Source organism: Plecotus auritus (assembly GCF_963455305.1).
Source record: "Plecotus auritus genome assembly, chromosome: 4".
NCBI lineage: Eukaryota > Metazoa > Chordata > Mammalia > Chiroptera > Vespertilionidae > Plecotus > Plecotus auritus.
This window is the reverse complement of record NC_137775.1, coordinates 147,999,074-148,021,351: the sequence shown is the minus strand read 5'-3', so window position 1 is coordinate 148,021,351 and position 22,278 is coordinate 147,999,074. Positions and strand designations below refer to the sequence as shown.

Sequence of the window (22,278 nt, the reverse complement as noted above, 5' to 3'; positions counted from 1 at the left end):
GCAGTGGAGTGCCTGGCCCCAGCTCGGGCTTCTCCCTGGCCACCTGCCACTTCGGCACTGCTAGATCCCTTGGGGATTGGGCCAAAACCAGCAGTCCAACATCCCCCGAGGGGTCCCGGATTGCAAGAGGGTGCAGGCCAGGCTGAGGGACCCCACCCATGCACGAATCTGTGTATTGGGCCTCTAGTATATATATGAATTGCATAAATATATAAGAAAATATGTGAAATGTAAATTATATATATACTAGAGGCCCAGTGCACGAATTCGAGCACGGGTGGGGTCCCTCGGCCTGGCTGGTGATAGGGGCCGATTGGGGCCGTCTCGCTCAATCCCGATTGGCCGAGGGGGAGGAATGACCGTGGGAAGTTGGCCGGCTGTGAGAGGTTGGCTGTGGGAGTGCACTAACCACCAGGGCGCAGCTCCTGCATTGAGTGTCTGCCCCCTGGTGGTCAGTGAGTGTCATAGCTACTGGCCAGTCATCTGGTCGTCTGGTCAAAACAGTTGCTTAGGCTTTTATATATATAGATGCTAGACATGGATATATAATGATGAACAAAATAGGTATAGCCCCTGCTCTTTAGGAGCTTACATTCTTACTTATGTAGGAATTATTTGTGGTAGTCATCCCTAAATTTCCTTAAAAATTTTTTTATATTCTTTTTCAAAGTATAGTAGCCAGGAAAAAATATTTTTAAAATGTATTACCAACACACACACACACACACACACACACACACACACACTATAATGAGAGGAAAATATTAATTAATTCTGGGCATTAATGTGTTTCCTAATAGCTTTTCTGGGTACACTTACTTGTACAATGCTAAATTAGTGACTTTGGAACAAATCTGTAGAGTGCACCTATATTGTTCCTGAGTTTAGTCCTGCCTTGTACTATGTCAGCTTTAGTCAGATTTTAATTTTCTTTTTCAGACAGGTTTTAATTTCTTTTGGGAGGTAATGTTTCTAATAGTTCAGAGCCTGGGCTCTGGACTAAATTCTGGCTCTAATATCTGTAACTATATAACTTAGACTAATTACTTATCCTCTTTGAGGCTTGATTCATTTTGCTTTTCTAAAAAGTGAGGATAAACATAGTACCCATCTTATGGGGCCTATTTTGAGAATCAAATGAATTGATCCTAGATATACTTTAAAGGTGGGGTCAGTAGAATTTCCTGACAGAATTCTTAGCCTGAGCATCTGGAAGGATAGATTTGGCACTAACTGAGGTGGAAAAGGCACTAGCATGGCAGGTTAGGGGAGAAGAGCAGTAGGTCACTTTTGATATGTAGATGTCCAGATGAAGATGGCAGAAAAATGAATGAAATATTCCACTTCTCTGTTCTTGTTTACTAGTATGCAGTGTAAAGCCAGGCTTGCATTTAAAACACTTCATTTATATTTCTGTGGGAAGTTACTGTGCTTAAACAAGATATCAAATGCTTAAATTATTAGAAAATGATATTATTTTTTAAAGCATTATTTTCCACTTTAATTCATGTTATTTTTTATTTTCATACTAGAGGCCCAGTGCATGAAACTTCATGCACTGGACAGGGGGTCCCTCAGCCCAGCCTGCCCCCTCTCACAGTCCGGGAGCCCTCAGGAGTAGGAGGCGACCCAGCGATCAGGGGAAGGCGACGCCCTATCACACCTCTGCAGCTGCCACTGCCAGCAGCACAAGCCTCGGCCGGCCCTGTTTACCTGAGCCTCGTGTGGCCCTGGGTGGCTGGGCTGCTGCCATCCAAGGCTTGCCTGCGCCTCGGGCTGGCCCTGGGTGGCTGGGGGGGTAAGGGGACTGGGGGTCTCTGGAGGCAGGCGCACAGAGCGGCCAGGCCCACCTGGGGGCAGGCCCAGCCATGCCGCATGCCGGCTTCCCCGACAGGGCTGAGGGGACTGGGTGCCGCCATCTTGTGGCTGTGGGCACCACCATTTTTGAGGACGTGACAGTCAATTAGCATATTCCCTCCTTATTGGTGGTGGGCGCTGCCATCTTTGAGGGTAGGGCAGTCAATTAGCATATTCCCTCCTTATTGGCTGTGGGCACCGCCATCTTTGCGACAGTGTGAGGGTCAATTAGCATATTCCCTCCTTATTGGCTGTGGGCACCGCCATCTTTGCGACAGTGTGAGGGTCAATTAGCATATTCCCTCTTTATTAGATGGGATGTTCAGCAAATAAACTGAAAATGTACATAAATTCGCAGTTAAAATATTTAGAGAAAATTATTTTAAAGATAAACTGCTTAACATGTATTAGCTTCAAACTGTTAATTTCAGTAATGTGTCTGTCTCTTCACAAGCTTTTCTGTCTCTTCATTGAATTACTGGATCTCCTCTCCCCTTCCATCTTTCTCTGGGTTATGTACATTTCATTTTTTTATCTTTCAACATGGTCTCTTGGCCTCTTCCTAAATCAGGGATCAGGTTTTTGTACTAGTCAAATTCCTCCCCTCCCCCAATATTCGCTCTGAGCCAGGCAAGTAGAGGCTCAGTCCCATGTATTTCCATAGCTCAATGCATATCCATCTCAGAGGCCTCACACATAAAGCATGTAAGGGTGAGGATAAGTGAACGTTGTTGAGGCTGAATGGCCTGTGATGGGAGCGTGCTCACGGGAGTGCTTGTTCCAGCTCTATGATATTTTATTTGATAATAAGTGTACAGAGGGCACCTTTGCTTGGGAAGATGCAGGCATCAGTGACAGCCCTATATAAATAAGGCTTTTGCCCCATTCCCTAGCAGAAATGACCAAGTAAATAGACCCATGCTTTTATTTTCATTCCTGCCTTCCATAAAGAAAGAGCTCTTAGCCTGAGATTCATTGGACATTATATATAAATGTATATGTGTATGTATATCTTTTTTCCTTAAGCCCGAAGGGTGCAATGAGGCTCTAAAAGGTGTCCATGACTCAAAATTTAAGAAACATTGTTATAAAAAGTGTCGATATTCTAGTTTTTAAAGAGTAGCTATGTAAATAAACCTTTGTTTTACCTTTCTGTAATTGGTTTTAAAGTCCAATAGACAAGCCCGTGCAGTAAAGACACTAATAAAGGATACAAGGTACTTTGAGAACAAATATTTAAAGGCGAGATCTAAAATCACTGAGAAAGCATCTCCCATTGACAAAGTGGTTTGATGTTGAACAGAGGGCACTGAATCTTCTTTCTGTTGTGCTGATGTTTAATTTCTCACGGTTACATAAACATTGTTTGCCCCAAGAACAGTGCCAGTGAAAAAGAGAAGTATGTGTGTGCTGACTCTCATTCACCAGCTAAACGGAGCTGCAGAGCTGTCATTCTGCCCTGTGAGTTGCAAAAAATGACCAGCAGTGAAGGGAGAGTCAGACTTTCCTCTGCTATCTTTTCTTTCCTCCCAGGAAGACCAGGAAGGAGGGGCTACCCATCAAGTTTTCTCTTTCCTTTTTACCTTCTTGCCTTTTCAGTGTTTATCTTCCATTAGCTGACACAATTTTCATATTAAGAGGTGAAGGAAAAAAAAAGGATTTGCTTCAAAAGCTAGTTATGAAAAGGTTGTGTCTAAATCCGGATAGGAGGTTGGATGCTTTAAAAAGCTATAGTGATAATCATAAAATCTGGACAAAGAGGTATCATTACAGGGGCTTTAGAAGATTCTCATGTAGCAAGCTTTTAGCCAGACCATTATAAAGGGGGCTCGCAGCAGGGGTATTTCAGAAAGCAAACAATAAATTTAATAAAACGACACACCTACTGTATAAGTGGATTTTTTTAAGTGGAGCTGTATTAATTACATACTGTATGAACAGTATAAATTACAAGATTCAAAGCAGTGGTGTAATAAAACATGCATGAAAGTAGCGATTTGGATAGAAATCTGTTAGTGCTACAAAAATACATATAAACACAAAAATTTTCTTCCTTTGATAAATCTACAAGCTTATAAAATTAAGAGTATTTACATAATTTTATACGACATATGTGAAAAATATACCAAGCTAGAACAATCTTGTTCCAAAGTTTGAAACATAATTGTGTCAAATAACAATATTCTTCATACAATGTATGAATACATCAATAACTTTCTGGGTATAAAGTTGTTCTGTATGTGACGGTCAGGTGAGTAGCCCTCTGGATCATATTTTGATTAGAATTTCGTTTCAACTGGTACCTGGAAGAAGACAGAAAGTTCTTGTTGTTTTTGTTTTGTTTTTTAAAAAAACTTAAGTTCTATCCCTTTCAATAATCAGGTCTTGTATTTAAAATGTAGTCAATCTGATAAAATTAGGGTTAGGATTAGAGCTAGAATTTGACAGAATCATCACATTTTTTGTCTTGAATTTTAATAATCAACTACCTTTCATTGCTACTTGGTTAACATAAAAAAACATGTGACACCAGGTTGTAACGTAAGTATCTTTCAAAGGCCTGATTTAACTTAAAGTAAACAATACAACTTGTCAATGTATTTCTTCACATTTGTTTCAGGGGACACACAAACTCCAAGGGGCTACGTGTGTTTGTTGGCCAAGCACACTCAGCTTTTACATAAATCACCCCTGGAGGCCGACCCCTGTCTATAACGCAAGGAGCTGATGTTGGTTCTAAAGCTTTGGTCAGGAGGAGAAAAAAATGGCGGCGGAATAGACAGACGTGTTCTGAGCCTTTTCCAGGAGCAGAAAGAAAGAACAGCTGAGGGTCGCACTAGGAGTGTTTGTTGGCAAGTTGGAAGACAGCTGAACTCCAGAAGAAGGTGGGAGACTGCTAGATGGGGTTCCCCTGACCTGGCAGCCCCCACTGCAGCTGGGTCCCCTCCCGGAGCTGCAGGCTTGGACGTGGAGTCGCCGCCATCTGGAACCGGAAAGTGGAGCTTATCGGAAGCCTGAGAATCCACAACTGCGGCACCCACGGAACAGCTGCGAGCTCCAGAACAACGCTCCCCAATTGGCGCAAACACACGGGTTCAGAGGAGCTCTACACTCCACCACGGAAAGGTCAGATTTCGCCTGGGATAAGGTGAGGTCTCTGGTCCCAGCGCGAGAGAGGAACGCGCGTTTTGCGGGAGCTGGAGGACCAGGGAAGTCTGTGCCTAGAAAAATCCGTGGCTGTTGGGGCTGGCGTGATCTGTGAATGTGGAAGGGGGTCCTCAGAGCTGCTAACAGAAGGGCTCTCTAAAAAGCAATCCATTTTGATCTGAAGTGCAGAGACACGCTAAGAATTTCAGGGGTGTGCTAGACTTACGCGCAGCCACGGAGTGCGCACACTTGGGCTTTTTCCTCTTGAAATTCTTGCTTCTGATTACTAAGCCCAATACATAGGATCACCCAGTTGGGGACACCCTGAGAGACTGCAGGGGAAAGTTGTTTTTCTGGAGCCTGGGGATTGGAGTGGGGAGTGACCATCGGAGAGCCAGCTCTGAGGCAGCCCACTCCCACAAACCGGTAGTGAGTGCCACAGGGAAAGAAGGCTCTAACACTCCCTAGAGAGGCCATAGATAAACCCGGAAGTCAATCCAGAAACACTGCCACCCAGGGGCTGAATCACAAATTGACTCTTGTGTAATCATAAATAAAGGAATACGAATTAAGACACACCACCTGCTTAAAATCAGGACTGGCTTACATCACTGAAGAGCAGTGGAACGCAGGGAACTGCAATACTGTCCGGACTGAGAAACAGGTGTGCCAAACAGAACAACAGAGGAAGTGAATGACCTTCACTACTCCACATTTTATTTTTATTTTTTATTTTTTTATTTTCATTTTTTGCATCTTTTACTCAAGAAACTATTTTTTTTCTTTTTTCCTCACTTGATTTTACCTTTTTAATTATTACATTTTTATTTTCAATCCGTATTATTACTACTGCTATTTTATCTTTTTTTTTTTTAAGAGTCATTTTATTTTCTCTTCATTTTGTTTTGGGATTAATGTTCTACATTCTATTTTTATCTTTCCTTTAGCATCATTTTACTGTATCTCAACTCTACCTTTATGCCATCACTCTCTTCCTCACTTTTTCCTTTTCGGTGTCCTGTTTATCTTACCCCTTTCCTGCTTTAGATTTTCCCTATTCTTTCTGATTAACCCCTGTTAAAATTTCACCCTACTTATATATCTAATCTTCAATCCTCTGCTCCAAGTCCATACACACCTCTCTCTTCGCTGCCTTAACTATCCAAAAAATTGTTTTTCTCTCTGTCCTTTTGTTGTTGTTCGCTTGAATGTAGATGATATCGAATTTTTATGCTTTTTTGTGAGATTGTTTTGCTTATTCTTCTTTTGTTTATTTTTTTGTTTGTTTAGTGCTTCTGTTTTCCCTTGCCTCACTCAATATTAGTTGGTGTTGTAGTTTGTATTAATCCCCAGGAACTTGTTGCTGGCATTTGGTGGGATTAGTGATTGTTCTATAGGAGTTTTATCCCCAATATATATAGTATGTTTCCCTTTCTCTCTTAGTCTCTTTCTTGTCTCTCTTACTTTTTTTTTTTCTTCTTTTTTTCCCTTTTCCCAATTTCATTTTGACACTCCTTTTTTTTTTCTTCTTCTTTCTTTCTTTTTCCTCTTCTTATTTCTCTCCTATCCCCTAATTTGCCTTTCTCTGGTGGTCACCTTTAGTGGAGGTTATTAATATCGTGAATACATTTCTGTTCAGTGCCTTGTGTGTTGTACCTGGTAGTGCTGTATTTTGTGCCTTTAAATCAACGCAGGAGAGAGAGAACTACATAACCAGACACCAAGAGAAGAGCGACCATGGGGAGACAAAGACACAGCCCACATATGAAAGAAAAGCAGGCATCACCAGAAAAGGAAGTAAACGAAATGGAGGCAAGCAACCTTCCAGAAAAAGAATTCAGAGAAATGGTCATAAGGTGGCTGAAAAGAATGGAAGACAAATTCGACAATATGAGCAAGAACCAAGAGGAAATGAAGAAGAACAAAGAAGAAATGAAAAATGACATCGCTGCTGTAAAGAACTCAATAGAAAGCATCAAGAGTAGACTAGAAGAAGCAGAGGACCGCATCAGTGAGCTAGAAGACAAGATGGGAAAAAATACCCAAGTAGAGCAACTTCTAGAAAAAAAAATTAGAAGGCAGGAGGAGAGCCTAAGGGAACTTTGGGACAACACAAAACAAAACAACATCCGCATAATAGGGGTTCCAGAAGGAAAGGAAGTTGAGCAAGGAATAGAAAACCTCTTTGAAGAAATAATGACAGAAAATTTCCCTGATATAGAGAAGAAAAAACCCACACAAATCCAAGAAGCTCACAGAGTCCCAAGCAAAATGAACCCCAAAAGACCGACGCCAAGGCACATTATAATTAAATTGGCAAACACCAACGACAAAGTAAGAATCTTAAAAGCGGCAAGAGAGAGACAGAAAGTTACATACAAAGGAACCCCCATCAGACTAGGAACTGATTTCTCAACAGAAACTCATCAGGCCAGAAGGGAATGGAATGAAATATACAAAGTCATGCAAAGGAAGGGTCTGAATCCAAGAATACTGTACCCAGCAAGGCTATCAATCAAAATTGAAGGTAAAATCAGGAGCTTCACAGACAAAAAAGGACTAAGGGAATTTATTACCACCAAACCAGCAATGCAAGAAATGCTAAAGGGTCTGCTGTAAAAAAAAAAAAGAAATAGGAAGCGAAGAAGGAACACAGGTGTAAAGAATAGGAATGGCAACAAATAAGTACCTATCAATAATAACTTTAAATGTAAATGGATTAAATGCCCCAATCAAAAGACATAGGGTAATGGATTGGATAAGAAAACATGACCCATATATCTGCTGTCTACAAGAAACCCACCTCAGAAAAAAAGACGCACACAGACTGAGGGTGAAGGGATGGAAAAAGGTTTTCCAGGCAAATGGAACTGAAAAAAAAGCTGGGGTAGCAATACTTATATCTGACAAATTAGATCTCAAAGTGAAGGACATAACAAGAGATAAGGAAGGCCACTTCATAATACTAAAGGGAGCAATCCAACAAGAAGAAATAACTCTGGTAAACATATATGCACCCAATACAGGAGCACCCAAATACATAAAAAAACTCCTGGAGGATATCAAGGGAGAGATTGACAGCAATACAATCATAGTAGGAGACTTTAATACCCCACTATCACCATTGGACAAATCCTCTAAACAAAAAATCAGCAAAGAAACATCAATCCTAAATCACTCACTAGACCAGATGGAATTAATTGACATCTTCAGAACATTTCACCCCAAAGCCACAGAATATACATTCTTCTCAAGTGCATAATGGGTCATTTTCAAAGATAGACCATATATTGGGTCATAGGCAAAGTCTCTTCAAATTCAAGAAGATAGAAATCATATCAAGCATCTTCTCAGACCACAGTGGCATAAAACTGGAAATCAACTACAATAAAAACAACCCAAAGAAATCAAACACATGGAGGCTAAACAGCATGCTATTAAACCATGACTGGGTTACCAGAGAGATCAAAGAAGAAATAAAAAACATCATGGCAACAAATGACAATGAAAACACTACCATCCAAAATCTATGGGACACAGCGAAAGCAGTCTTGAGAGGGAAGTTCATAGCTCTACAAGCCTACTGCAAAAAACAAGAAACAATGGTAATAAATTACCTAACCCAACAACTCAAAGAGTTAGAAAAAGAGCAACAAGAAAAGCCCAGTGTAAGCAGAAGGAAGGAAATAATAAAGATTAGAGCAGAGATAAACGACATAGAGACCAAAGAAACAATACAAAAGATCAACAAAACCAAGAGCTGGTTCTTTGAAAGGATAAACAAGATTGATGAACCTCTAGCCAGGCTCACCAAGAAGCAAAGAGAGAGGACCCAAATAAACAAGATCAGAAATGAAAGAGGTGAAATAACAACAGATCCCGCCGAAATACAAAGGATTGTTAAAAAATACTACGAACAACTCTATTCCAACAAACTGGACAACCTGGAGGAAATGGACAGATTCCTAGAAAAATATAACCTTCCAAAACTCAATCAAGAAGAATCTAAACAGCTCAATATGCCAGTAACTATGGAAGAAATTGAAGCAGTCATCAAAGAGCTTCCGGCAAACAAAAGCCCGAGGCCAGACGGCTTCACAGGAGAGTTTTATCAAACATTCAAGGAAGAACTAAAACCTATCCTCCTCAGACTATTCCAGAAAATTCAAGAGGAAGGAACATTTCCAAGCTCTTTCTATGAAGCCAGCATCACCCTAATACCAAAACCAGATAAAGACAACACAATGAAGGAGAATTACAGGCCAATATCCCTCATGAATGTAGATGCCAAAATCCTCAACAAAATTCTAGCAAATCGGATCCAGCAGTACATCAGAAAGATCATACACCATGACCAAGTAGGGTTTATTCCAGGAATGCAAGGATGGTACAATATCCGAAAATCAATAAATGTGATACATCACATAAACAAATTGAAAGATAAAAATCACATAGTCATATCAATTGATGCAGAAAAAGCATTTGACAAAATCCAACATCCTTTCTTGATAAAAACTCTCAACAAGGTGGGAATAGAGGAATCATACCTCAACATAATAAAAGCTATATATGATAAACCCACAGCTAACATCATACCCAATGGGCAAAAACTAAAACCATTTCCCTTAAGAACAGGAACAAGACAAGGATGCCCACTCTCACCACTCCTGTTTGACATAGTACTGGAAGTATTAGCCATTGCAATTAGACAAGAAGAAGAAATAAAAGGCATCCAAATTGGAAAAGAAGAAGTAAAGCTGTCCTTATTTGCAGATGACATGATATTGTACATAAAAAACCCGAAAGACTCCATCAAAAAACTAACAGACTTAATAAATGAATTCGGCAATGTAGCTGGATATAAAATTAACGCCAAGAAATCTATGGCATTTCTATACACCAACAGTGAACTTACAGAAAGAGAGACTAAAAAAGCAATCCCATTCTCCATCGCACCAAAAAAATTAAGATACTTAGGAATAAATCTAACCAAGGAGGTAAAAGACCTATATGCGGAAAACTACAGGACACTGAAAAAAGAGATAGAGGAAGATGTAAACAGATGGAAGAACATACCATGTTCATGGATTGGTAGAATCAACATCATCAAAATGTCCATACTACCCAAAGCAATCTATAGATTTAATGCACTCCCCATTAAAATACCAACAGCATATTTCACAGACCTAGAAAGAACTCTCCAAAAATTCATCTGGAATAAAAAAAGACCCCGAATAGCCACAGCAATCCTGAGAAACAAGAATAAAGTAGGAGGGATCTCAATACCAGATTTCAAGCTGTATTACAAAGCAACTGTTCTCAAAACAGCCTGGTACTGGCACAAGAACAGACATATAGATCAATGGAATAGAATAGAGAATCCAGATATCGACCCAAACCAATATGCACAATTAATATTTGACAAAGGAGGCATGAGCATACAATGGAGTCAAGACAGTCTCTTCAATAAATGGTGTTGGGAAAATTGGACAGATACATGCAAAAAAATGAAACTAGATCACCAACTTACACCATACACAAAAATAAACTCAAAATGGATTCAGGACTTAAATATAAGATGGGAAACCATAAAAATACTAGAGGAATCCACAGGCAGCAAAATCTCAGACATATGCCAAAAGAACTTTTTCAGTGATACTGCCCCTAGGGCAATGGAAGCCAAAGAGAAAATAAAGAAATGGGACTACATCAAAATAAAAAGCTTTTGCACAGCAAAAGAAACCATTAACAAAACAACAAGAAACCCCACTGTATGGGAGAACATATTTGCAAATGGTATCACTGATAAAGGTTTAATTTCCAACATCTACAGGCAGCTTATACAACTTAATAAAAGGAAGATAAAGGATCCAATAAAAAAATGGGCAATGGACCTAAATAGAATCTTTTCGAAAGAAGACAGAAGGAAGGCCAAGAGACACATGAAAACATGCTCAAAGTCACTAATTATCCGAGAGATGCAAATCAAAACAACAATGCGATACCATCTCACACCTGTCAGAATGGCTATCATCAGCAAATCAACAAACGACAAGTGTTGGCGAGGATGCGGAGAAAAAGGAACCCTCATGCACTGCTGGTGGGAATGCAGACTGGTGCAGCCACTGTGGAGAACAGTATGGAGTTTCCTCAAAAAACTGAAAATGGAACTCCCATTTGACCCAGTAATCCCACTCCTAGGAATATATCCTAAGAAACCAGAAACACCAATCAGAAAGGATATATGCACCCCTATGTTCATAGCAGCACAATTTACAATAGCTAAGATTTGGAAACAGCCTAGGTGCCCATCAGCAGATGACTGGATCAGAAAACTATGGTACATCTACACAATGGAATACTATGCTGCCATAAAAAAGAAGGAATTACTACCATTTGTAGGCACTTGGATGGAATTAGAGAACATTATGCTAAGTGAAATAAGCCAGTTAATGAAAGAAAAATACCACATGATCCCACTCATTTGGGGATAATGAAAAACATTATAAACTGATGAACAAAAAGATAGTTACAGAGGCAGTAAAGCATCAAACAGACTGTCAAATTACAGCGGTAAGGTTAGGGAGAGGTGGGGGAAATAAGAGATCAACTGAAGGACTTGTATGCATGCATATAAGAGTAACCAACGGATGCAAAACATTGGGGGGTGAGGGCATGTATGGGAGTGGGGTGGGGGTGGGGGGCAATGGTAAGATATGTACACATATAATACCTTAATAAAAATTTGAAAATAAATAAATAAATAAAGCTTTGGTCAGGCCTCAGGTTTAAATTCTGTTCCTATACTTTACCCTCGAAAACTTGGTGACAATTCTCAATCCAGCTCCTGGGCAGAGGGTTGCTGGTGAGGCTCTCTGATTGGTTATACAAACGTCAAAGTCACCAAGAGCTAGTACCTGATTGAAATTAAACTTTGAAGTACTATCATCCTTTTTCATCAAAATATGCAAAACAGCATCATGGATTGTTAAGAAGAATATTGAGTCCTTGACTTCATCATCAAAAAACTCACACCGTGCAAGCTTCTCAATGAAATCATCTGAAGAGAGAGAAGAAAGAATAATTTTAAATTTTAGTGTAAATTAATTTTAAACTTTACTTACATTTCATAGGTGTTTGGTTAAGTGTTTGGGGTTTGCAGTGGTATGACGCCAGCGTACCATCAGTACAGTGTCTTCTGGAACTAGAGGATACCTCTCAATAAAAGTACATATTTAATGCCCTAAGACAAAAAGACTGAAGGAAAAGGTTCAAATGAGTAAAACTGCCCTAGCCGGTTTTTCTCAGTGGTTAGAGCGTCGGCCTATGGGCTGAAGGGTCGCAGGTTCGATTCTGGTCTCGGTTCCAGGCTCAATCCCCGGTTGCAGGCTCAATTGATGTGTCTCTCTCACAGCGATGTTCCTCTCTCTGTGTCTCTCCCCCTCCCTTTCACTCTCTCTAAAAATCAATGGGGGAAAAAATCCTAGGGTGAGAATTAACAACAACAACAACAAACTAGAAAAACTTTTAGTAGTTCTTTGAAGAAAATCAATCCACTTCCTTTTAGGCAGGAGCCTATGAGTTAATCTCCTTAGTAAATGATTGATGCATCAAGTGTGGCTTATTTTTACAAATTGGGATTCTGCTAAAATAGAGCATCTGCTTATGAACCAATGGTATGCTGTAGTTCGGATGGCCAGGCCTATTATTTACCAGTTACTTACTATAGCCCATTTTCCCAAAGCTGCTGAGTTCTATCAGAAAACATCTTTTCTGATCACCCCACATCACCTCTCCACATGCACTGGGGATCAACCTGCAACCCAGGTACATGCCTTTGGGAATCAAACCCGTGTCCCTTCAGTGCTCAGGTCAATGCTCTAACCACTGAGCATGTCGGCCAGGGCCTGAGGGATAAATTCTTTGTTGTTGTTGTTAATCCTCACTGGAGGATATTTTTCCATTGATTTTTAGAGAGAGTGGAAGGAAGAGGGAGAGACAGAGAAAGATAAACATCAATGTGAGAGAGACATATTGATTGGTCGCCTTCTGCATGCGCCCCAACCAGGGCCGGGAATGGAGCCTACAACCAAGGTACATGTCCTTGACCAGAATCGAACCCAGGACCCTTCAGTCTGAAGGCCAATGCTCTATCCACTGAGCCAAACAGGCTAGGGCCATGAAAGAGTTTCCTAGTCAGAAAATGGGGTAGGAGAACGTTCTAGAGACAGGACACTAGCTAGAAACTTCTTTCCTAGGGCCTAGATGAGAAATGATAGAGGTGTGGACTGAGGTTGTGGAAGTGGCAAGCAAGAGACTGATTCAAGAGGAGTTACCTACAGGTGATTCACTGAATGCAGAGGGAAGGGGAGGGGGAGAAATTAAAGGTGGCTCCAGGGTTTCTACTTTGGGCAACTGAGTGAGTGGTGATGGAGTGACTGAGATAGGAAAAGAGAAGGAATGGTTTTGGGAAGGAGGATAATATATTTAGTTTTGAACAATTGCATACATGGATCTGCAGCTCAGAAGAAAGGTCTGGGCTGGAGGTCCAGTTTGGGAATTCATTAACAAGATACACTTGCAGTCACAAGCATGTAAAAGACTGACCTGAAAGAGGTCATGGAATTAGACCTGTAGGGTTAAGGGTGAAGCCTGGGAAAGACGGGCTGTCAGGAGTGGGAGAGGAGCCAGTGTCAGACACTGAGGCGCTCTGAGCGTGTGAGCAGTGAATCAGAAGAAAGGTCTGGCAGAAGTCATGGACAGCGTTTCAAAGACAAATGCTGCCCGGCCGGCATGGCTCAGCGGTTGGGCATCGATCTACGAACCAGGAGGTCATGGTTTGATTCCGCCAGGGCACATGCTCAGGTGGCGGGTTTGATCCCCAGTGTGGGGTGTGCAGGAGGCAGCTGACAATGATTCTTTCTCATCATTGATGTTTCTAGCTCTCCCTCTCCCTCTCCTTTCCTCTCTGAAATCAAGTTAAAAAAAGAAAGAAAAGACAAATGCTAAAGAAAGGGCCAAATGCTAAAGTAAGCTCCATGAGAATGAAGCTAGGAGGGAGGCAGTTGATCTTGACAACCTGGATTACTGATGACCTCATCAGTGAGATGAAGCAGAAACCAGATTATTATGGGCTGTGGAATCAAGGGAGGCAAGAAAAGAGAAGACAAATCTACTTTTCCAGGACGAGTAGAGTAAAAAATGGTTACATAGCCACTTTTTTTTTTTTTTGCTGCCTATTAAACTAGGATTCAAATTGCACAGTTAATTACATATCGACAGAACTGAAACGTAAAGACGCTATTTCCAGAGGGATTTCTATAGGCTCAGCTAAAAATTAGACTTCCTTCTTGGTGATCATAAAAAAATAACTATTCTTGGAGAGATTGAGAGTTGGCAATGAACCTGAAGTGATTGTCGGAATTTAAAAATAAAACAACTTACCGTCAGTTCCAACAATATACACGTCTACCTTGATCCTGATGAAATCTTGCAAAATCTGTTAAAAAGAAAGTAGATCTTCCTTGGGGAACAGTTTCACTTGTCAGAAATGTAAAGAAAACTGTCATAATTATAGTGTATGGGTGACATAACGCTTTCAGAACCTGTTACATTTTGAAAAGAGACAATAGTGTCAAGAGACACTCAAATTCAAAACAAGGCTCTGTGACAGAAAGAGATAAATCCACAGGAAAGAATTCTCCCCGGAAGGAGGAAGTTCAAAGTGATCATTCTTCTGGGAAGTGTGCTGGGGAACTGTCCTGCTGTAACTCACCAGGTAAACTCTGATTTAATTTTAAACTTAGGGAGAAACAAAGGAGTCAACATGCCATGATGCTGATGTCATTCCCTAATTGTAAAAGTTTTTTTTTTTTTTCTGTGAGATGATATCAGCTAGAGCTTTCTATATACACACACATAAGAAAGTCCTGGGACTCATAAGTTGTTCATTATTCCTGTCCACGGTGACCAGATATGCCCAGCACCAACAATCTTTATTAAATTTCTTGGTCTCTAGGCTAAGAGCAAATACCAATAGATATATCATTAAGATCATATAAGGCGAGAGAAGTAGCGTATACAGTTGATCTATGGGACAGTGAGCTAAAAAGTTGGGCTTTAATGAAATGTAAGGCAGAGTTCCTGTCCTTTGTGCTATCCTAAAAAAAAAAAAAATCAATATGCTAGTATAAAAAAAAAAGCAATATGATGTGTGCATATTTTTTCCTCCAAAGCTGACACAAACAAACACACACAAAAAAAGAAAAGAAAAAGCAAGCAGTCTGCAGACTTAAGATTTTTTTTTAAGAGAAGTTTGAACAAAATGAAATTATCCTATTTTCTAATTTTTCTGCAGTTCACCCTATTAAATAGATCTTATCTTAGCTCTGTTCTTATGTAGGCAGATTTTTGTGAAAAACCAAGCAAAAGAAGAGGAAAATTTGGAATTTCTTAATTTTCTTTACCTATTTCTGCAATTCTGTTAAAAACTAACTTATTTTAGAAATGCCCACAAAACGGTGGAAAGAAAACAGACAGCAACCTGATTGTTTCAGTCCTGCTTTTAAATACAAATCACTTGCCATATTTATTCTTTCACACATCTCCTTTTTAAAAAACAGATTGCTATTCAGCCAAGTGAAATTCCATCAGCTTATAATGAATGCAGATCAAAACCAAAGGAGCCCCTATCTCATTTGTTCCCAAGAACTTTTCAAATCTTCTGCATTTTAGGACATTTTAGATCCAATGTCCATAAGGATAGGAAGGTGCCACAGGCCTGAAATTTCATAGGTGTGAGAGCAGAGTCGTCTCCTAGCAGGTTCAACATAGATTAGAAATGTAGGTTTGGTTGCCTTCAAAATTTTATGCCAGTCTCATGGGACATGCACTCTTAAAGAGGTCACTGAACGTGCCCCACCCGCCCTCCCACTCACTCCATGGAATGTTCTAAGATTATAATTTACTTCTATTTAAATGTGTATTGTCTAAAGGAGCATCCTTCCACAAATACAATTTTTCACCTGATTGGTTATTTCCATTAAGAAAAAAGAAATTACCGCTTTGAGACCCCTCATTGAAGAAACATCAAGAAACGACACCGCTGAAAAATCCAGGATGAGGCTATGCAGTTCAATTTTAGGCACGGCAATGTTGAGAGGAAGATTAGCATTCCAGTCTATCTGGAAGGGCAGGTCTGTGGTATTGATTGGCTGGTTCAGTTCTTCTACTTGATTGTTGTCCAGCTCTTCGTCAGAATCTTTCAAGCCATCAACGGTGCATATGAATCCTTTCTGCAAGAGAAGATGGTAATATGCATGGAAATTCCGACCAAGAAATACGTTCTGTGTGTCAGAGATAGCCAGGGACTTGCTGAAGCACAGATTTAAAGTTGGATCAAGCAAATGAGATTGTAAATAAACTCTTTTCTTTGGATAATAAAAATTGTCCTAGGAGGATAAAATTTTAGAGAGAGCCTCAAAGATACTATTTAAAAATACATTAATTGACACATGAAATAGCTTGTTTATCTGGCATTTTTAATAAAAAAATGGAACCAACATCTTGACCTATGTTTTACTGAGCTTTTAGCTATAATACACAGAAATGCGGTCAAGAAACTTACTGGTGTCACTTGTAACAGGCCTTGCTTCTGCAGTTTTCGGATTTTCTTCAAAGCTTTATTGCGCTTGCGTAGAATTCGAAGTGGACTAAAGCCAACCTGAAAAACGCATTGTTGTGTTACAACAGTGTTGAATATTCTGCTACTTACATAGCATATTTCTAATGATTTTAAGTAGGGTAGGTTAAGGAATTGAGACATATATTAGTAATAAAATGTAAGTGGTTCAAACAACATCAGTGAGAGCATTGTGTCAGACTGATGGTCTGCTCAGCCTGTATGCAATGATTAATGTTTAAAAACCCGTGTACCATCCAGGATATGTCCATAAATGATCCATGAATGGGGTCTAAACTCTAATTTGAATCTGTTTGTATTTTTGGTCCACACAACTCTTAAAGGATTTTATTTTATTTATTTTCTATTTATTGAATATGGGTGGCATCTAATTAGTATTCTGCTTCTATATAATTTTATTCTATTAAAATGTATATGCCCTAACCGGTTTGGCTCAGTGGATAGAGCATTGGCCTGCGGACTGAAGGGTCCCAGGTTCGATTCCTGTCAAGGGAATTTACCTTGGTTGCGGGCACATCCCCAGTAGGGGGTGTGCAGAAGCAGCTAATCAATGTTTCTCTCTCATTGATGTTTCTAACTCTCTATCCCTCTCCCTCTCTGTAAAAAATCAATAAAATATATTTTTAAAAAGTGTATGATTACATTTTATAATATCTATTATTATGAGATTTTATAATTTATTTATCTTATAATTGTATTATTTTATAATAACCAGAGGATAACCTTCATTTTCCCCTTTTCAAAACAAATGTGTTTTTATTGTGGCAACGTATAGCTCTAGAGAATAGGTAAGGAGAGTCAAATTATGTAATTAAAGAAAAAAGTTGACAAAAAAATGTGGTTAGATGGAAAGATACTAGATTAAGTGAAAAGGACAGTATATAAAGCCATATACACAATATGATTCAGTATTGTAAAAAAATTTGGTAGAAAAATATTTGATGCACACCAATCTATAATAATAAAAATGTAATATGCTAATTAGACTGGATGACCTTCCGTACATCCTTCCAGGGCAGCGGCCAGGGCTGCTACTGCTGTGAGGGCCGGAGTGGCGGCCAGGGCTGCTGCCTCGGCCCTTGGAGCCCCTTGCATGCATTTCATGCACCAGGCCTCTAGTTTAGTAATAATTGCGAGGGCTAAGGCAGAAACTCTATGCAAAGTACAGAGTAGGTCAAAAGGCAGGTTCAAGAGTAAGTGCTAAGCTTTTGTTTCTTAACCTTAAAGACTGCTTCTTTGTCATCTTCTCTCCAGTCCACCAGGGACACTCAGCTGTTATTTCATGTTAAATATTCATATATGTTATGTTTATTAATTTCATTTATATTATAAATATTTGTTTGCTATTCTGACTCTCTTCAATGATACAGCCAAATATTAAATATCACTCTTTTTCTCTTTCTGAAGTTGATTCCTCAGGAAAATCTGTAGGACAATATCTATGAAAAACCAGCAGCCCCAAATCTCATTGTGATCTTTTTACTCTACATCAGAATTTAATAAAAGATGACTGTATATTGGAAGTTGTTCAAAGAATCTTATTTTCCAACATATTAATAGGCCCTTTACAAGGCAGTTTTCCACTTGCTCTAAGACATGGGATACAAAAACACTAACAAAACCCAGCCTCAACAAAGGTGAAGTCAATGACCTTCTCTTGTTACAAAACAAACATTTCATTTCTAGATATTCAGTGGAATTACAAAAAAAATTAACAACCCCTAAACTTACAGCATCAATAAGTTTCTGCTTAAAGAAATTAATGTTTGCGAAGTAAATAGGAGATGGACATCTGAAAATTTTCACTCCTTCTGGTTCATAAATCTGTAAGGCAGAGAAGTAATATTAGATGGTGCCCAGAGGATTCATATTAATATAATTTAGCAAATCAAAGTAAAAAATGAATCTTCCTCACATCAGAGTAATCTTTCTTATTCTTGTAGATGTTGCTCCTTCCAACACTAGCCAGTGTGCTGCATTTCGGACTGTAGGGAAAATGAACACCACATACATCATGCATACATATTTGGGAGGCCTAGAAGGCTAACATTGATGTTTTGCTAGCATACCAAAGCATGCTCATTTTAAAAATGTAAAAGATTCACTATGTCCTTAGAGACCATGGAGGGCCAACACCTTCTTTTCCTTATTCTGCCACAGCTCCTAAGGCAGTACCTCCCACCTACCATATTCCAGTTTACAAAGACGTTCTATTTGTGTTTGCTGTTTTGATTCTGAATATCACAGTTATTTGGTGAAAAAGACAGATATGTTTACCCAGTTGTATAGATGCATTCCATCAGTCATGGGTTAACTTTAACTATGATAACACTGTGATCTAGAACTCCTTAGCTGCTAAGAAGTCTTATGTCTCTGTCACAATATAATCCAACTTAGGCTGAGTGGAATAAAAAAGATGCTTGGACTGGATGACCCTTAAGAATCAATCATTCAAAGTGTTGTTGTTTTTGTGGAATTCTAGGATGAGCAGGGCCTTTCAGAAATTCTCTTAGTTCAGCTCCATGTTTTTCAGGTGGGAATACAATCTAACAACCTATAAAGAGGAAGAATACTCCACTAGACATGGAGAATCTCACAATCTTCTCAGTAACATATTTCCCCAATTTAAATAGTCTAAGGCATATAAATTTCTATGATTTCTTTGAATTTGAGTGCAGGCAGAGAGCAGACCAATAGCTGGAGAGACCTAGGCTACTGCTTTAATTTGGGCCATTCTATTGCCCTTTGGGGTGAGCAACCTGAGGAAGAACAGACTGGCCAATCTTGATAGATTTGCATGCCTATCCATTAAACTACTTTCCCTTTAATCAGTGACAAGTTTTTTTTTTCTTCCGACACTGGCAGGCCAAAGTCTGCAAGGATACAGAGTGCGGCAGTCACTCACAATTGGGTCCTGAACACGATGGTCAGAAGTTGAAACGCCACACTAGCTGCCAGGCCTAATGCAAGTCCCAGGACAGTGACAAAGATGAAGGTCACGATCCAAATGAGCTGCAAAAGGAAGGCAACATGTACACCACACACTACAATTGACTCTGATTCAAGTACAATGTGTTATGTTCATTGCTATGAGAAAGCATGAACTTCCAGGGAACACAGCAGAAGTTGGAAGTATACAGGCGAAGGGACCTGCCTCCAGAGGTCATGTCTACTGGCTCAGGTTCTGAACCATAGAAACACAAGCAGATATTTTTAAAAATCCAAAGAGAGTGTATCCATCCCTAATCCCATCCCTGGCCTGGTCAAGGAAATGACTGAGTCTACCAGTCACAGCTAAAATTCCAGAACCAGCTGCTGTTCCTTAAAATTAGCAGATTACTGGGTATATTATACTTTTGGTCTGCTAATTTTATTAATAGTGATGATCTCTCCAAGAATCTTAGTATGGCCCAGCCGGCGTGGCTCAGTGGTTGAGCGTCGACCTATGAACCAGGAGGTCATGGTTCGATTCCCTGTCAGGGCACATGCCCAAGTTGTGGGCTCGATCCCCAGTGTGGGGTGTGCAGGAGGCAGCGGATCAATTATTCTCTCTCATCATTGATGTTTTTATCTCTCTCTCCCTTCCTCTCTTAAATCAACAAAGAAAAAAAAAAAAAGAATCAGAATCAGTAGGCCAAAGGGCTGTGAAAATCCCCAACAATTATGTAACCGGAACAAAAGTAAACCAAGTGTAGTGCTCGCTTCGTTAGCACATATACTAAAATTAGAACGATACAGAGGAGATTAGCAAAAAAAAAAAAAAAGTAAACCAGGTGTAGTTTATTACTTTTTGCTTGTAAAGTACTACAGGATATGTTAAGCGTTTTTATGCCACAGACTTTGACCCTGATATAATTATGGACTCTGCTTCTCACAACAAGGCATGCCGAGAGAAAGGGGAGCTTTTATAGAGCACTTCCAAAAGGAATGTTCAGAATTTAAGTTTTTCACGATCCTCTGGTAACTAACATATGATGTAATGAAGAACAAAAGCAATGCACACCCTGAACTTCAGAGAGTTTCTGTGGCATTTGGGAGGACTGCAGGGATTTTTAGGGCAGATCTAAGGAAGTTATCTACTAGTGTTTCCTGGAGCATTTCCTACTTGCAAGAAGCTCATCCTTTTAAATTAAAATCCCAGAGAATGATCATTAGAGTAGGCTGTTTAAAGATAGCAAATAAAACAAACTAAAGTCATTTTAACAGATATATAGGAACAAAATTTCTCAGAGTTTACAATATAAATAGGCATTTTACATCAGCATTAAGTGCCATCCTGATTTTCCTCTCAAATGCTGTTGCCTCTACTTACACAATCATACTTATCCTTTCGCCACAGTCTTCGTATTTCTGTAAACTGCATCAGCATTCCCTTTAAGTTTCCAAGTGCTAGAGCTGCCAGGACAGACTGTGAGAGACATAAGCTGCAGATGTACTTTCAGATAAATAAATAAGCCACACAGAAGCAAAGGTGAAGGCTGTAGATAAGTGAGTCCTTTAAAGGGCCTCAAAGCAAAGTGTACACCCTTGTCTGGTGTGCTGTGCCATGCAAGACACACCAGACCTTCCCCACCACAGTGACAGTGGCATCGATGACCTGACAGCACCTAGCCTATACCACAGGCACAGAGAAAGGCAGGTCCTAAGACCTATGACAGATGTAAATTCTTCTCAATCAGAGAGAGGCTACTGTGTGTCTATTTATTGAAGGTGGGAGAGGGGGGTTGCTCTTTGTTTAAAAACAAGTTTGGGGAGCTTGAGGTCCTGGAATAAGAATTCAAAACTCTAACGATGCTCAGCAATCATGCCATTTTGAAATAGGAAGCTGAAGGTTGCAGAGGTGAACAAATCTTTGAGGCAGACTCTCTGGAACAGCGTGTGCCACATCTCTCATGTTCCCTGCTGTATCCCCAGAACCGACCATGGTGAATATATCCAGGAGAGGCTTAATAATTATTCAGTGAGCGAGCGGATGAGCTAATGAGTTACTATTTCCAAAGCCAGTACTAACCACCCAGGAGCACAGCCTCTTTTAAAAAGTCCTGATGTAGATACCACTGAATAGTAGATTTGCTAGGAGCTCTGGGTAGAGAACTCAGCTCTGCTACGGCAGCACTTCAGGCTCCTGATTCTTCCTTCACATGCCCAAGTGAGATCACTCGTCTTACGGGGAATGATGCCAGTTAAGGTGAAAAATGCTGATTAGCCAAGTTTGCTCCCTTTCTTATTTAGATTTTTCTTTACATATATTTTATTGATTTCAGAGAGGAAGGGACAGAGTTAGAGAAACATCTATGATGAGAGAGAATCATTGATCAGCTGCCTCCTGCACACCCCCTACTGGGGATCGAGCCTGCAACCCCGTCATGTGCCTTGACCGGGAATCGAACCGTGACCTCCTGGTTCATAGGTCGATGACGCTCAACCACTGAGCCATGTTGGTCAGACTCTTATTTACATTTTAACACAATGGTAGATGTGTGCCCCTAGCCCTCACCCCCATTCCGAATGGGCTATGGAATTTGCATGCTGACGTCGACCTACCAACCAGGAGGTCATGGTTTGATTCCCGG

At 40.0% G+C, this 22,278-nt stretch overlaps 1 protein-coding gene across 1 annotated transcript in view; it reads right to left on the bottom strand.

The window, feature by feature from the left end:
• Window positions 1–3,742: 3,742 nt before the first annotated feature.
• The window catches only part of SLC26A3 (solute carrier family 26 member 3), a gene marked incomplete at its 5' end in the record, with an annotated part of 32,336 nt that continues 13,800 nt past the window's right edge, over window positions 3,743–22,278 (bottom strand). Inside the window, 9 exons of the mRNA XM_080665065.1 lie at window positions 3,743–4,160; window positions 11,922–12,064; window positions 14,449–14,503; window positions 16,065–16,298; window positions 16,631–16,726; window positions 18,437–18,529; window positions 18,621–18,690; window positions 19,611–19,717; window positions 21,018–21,113. Coding sequence (XP_080521191.1) covers window positions 4,137–4,160; window positions 11,922–12,064; window positions 14,449–14,503; window positions 16,065–16,298; window positions 16,631–16,726; window positions 18,437–18,529; window positions 18,621–18,690; window positions 19,611–19,717; window positions 21,018–21,113 — 918 coding nt within the window. The 3' untranslated portion in view covers window positions 3,743–4,136. The remainder of the gene's footprint in view (window positions 4,161–11,921; window positions 12,065–14,448; window positions 14,504–16,064; window positions 16,299–16,630; window positions 16,727–18,436; window positions 18,530–18,620; window positions 18,691–19,610; window positions 19,718–21,017; window positions 21,114–22,278) is intronic.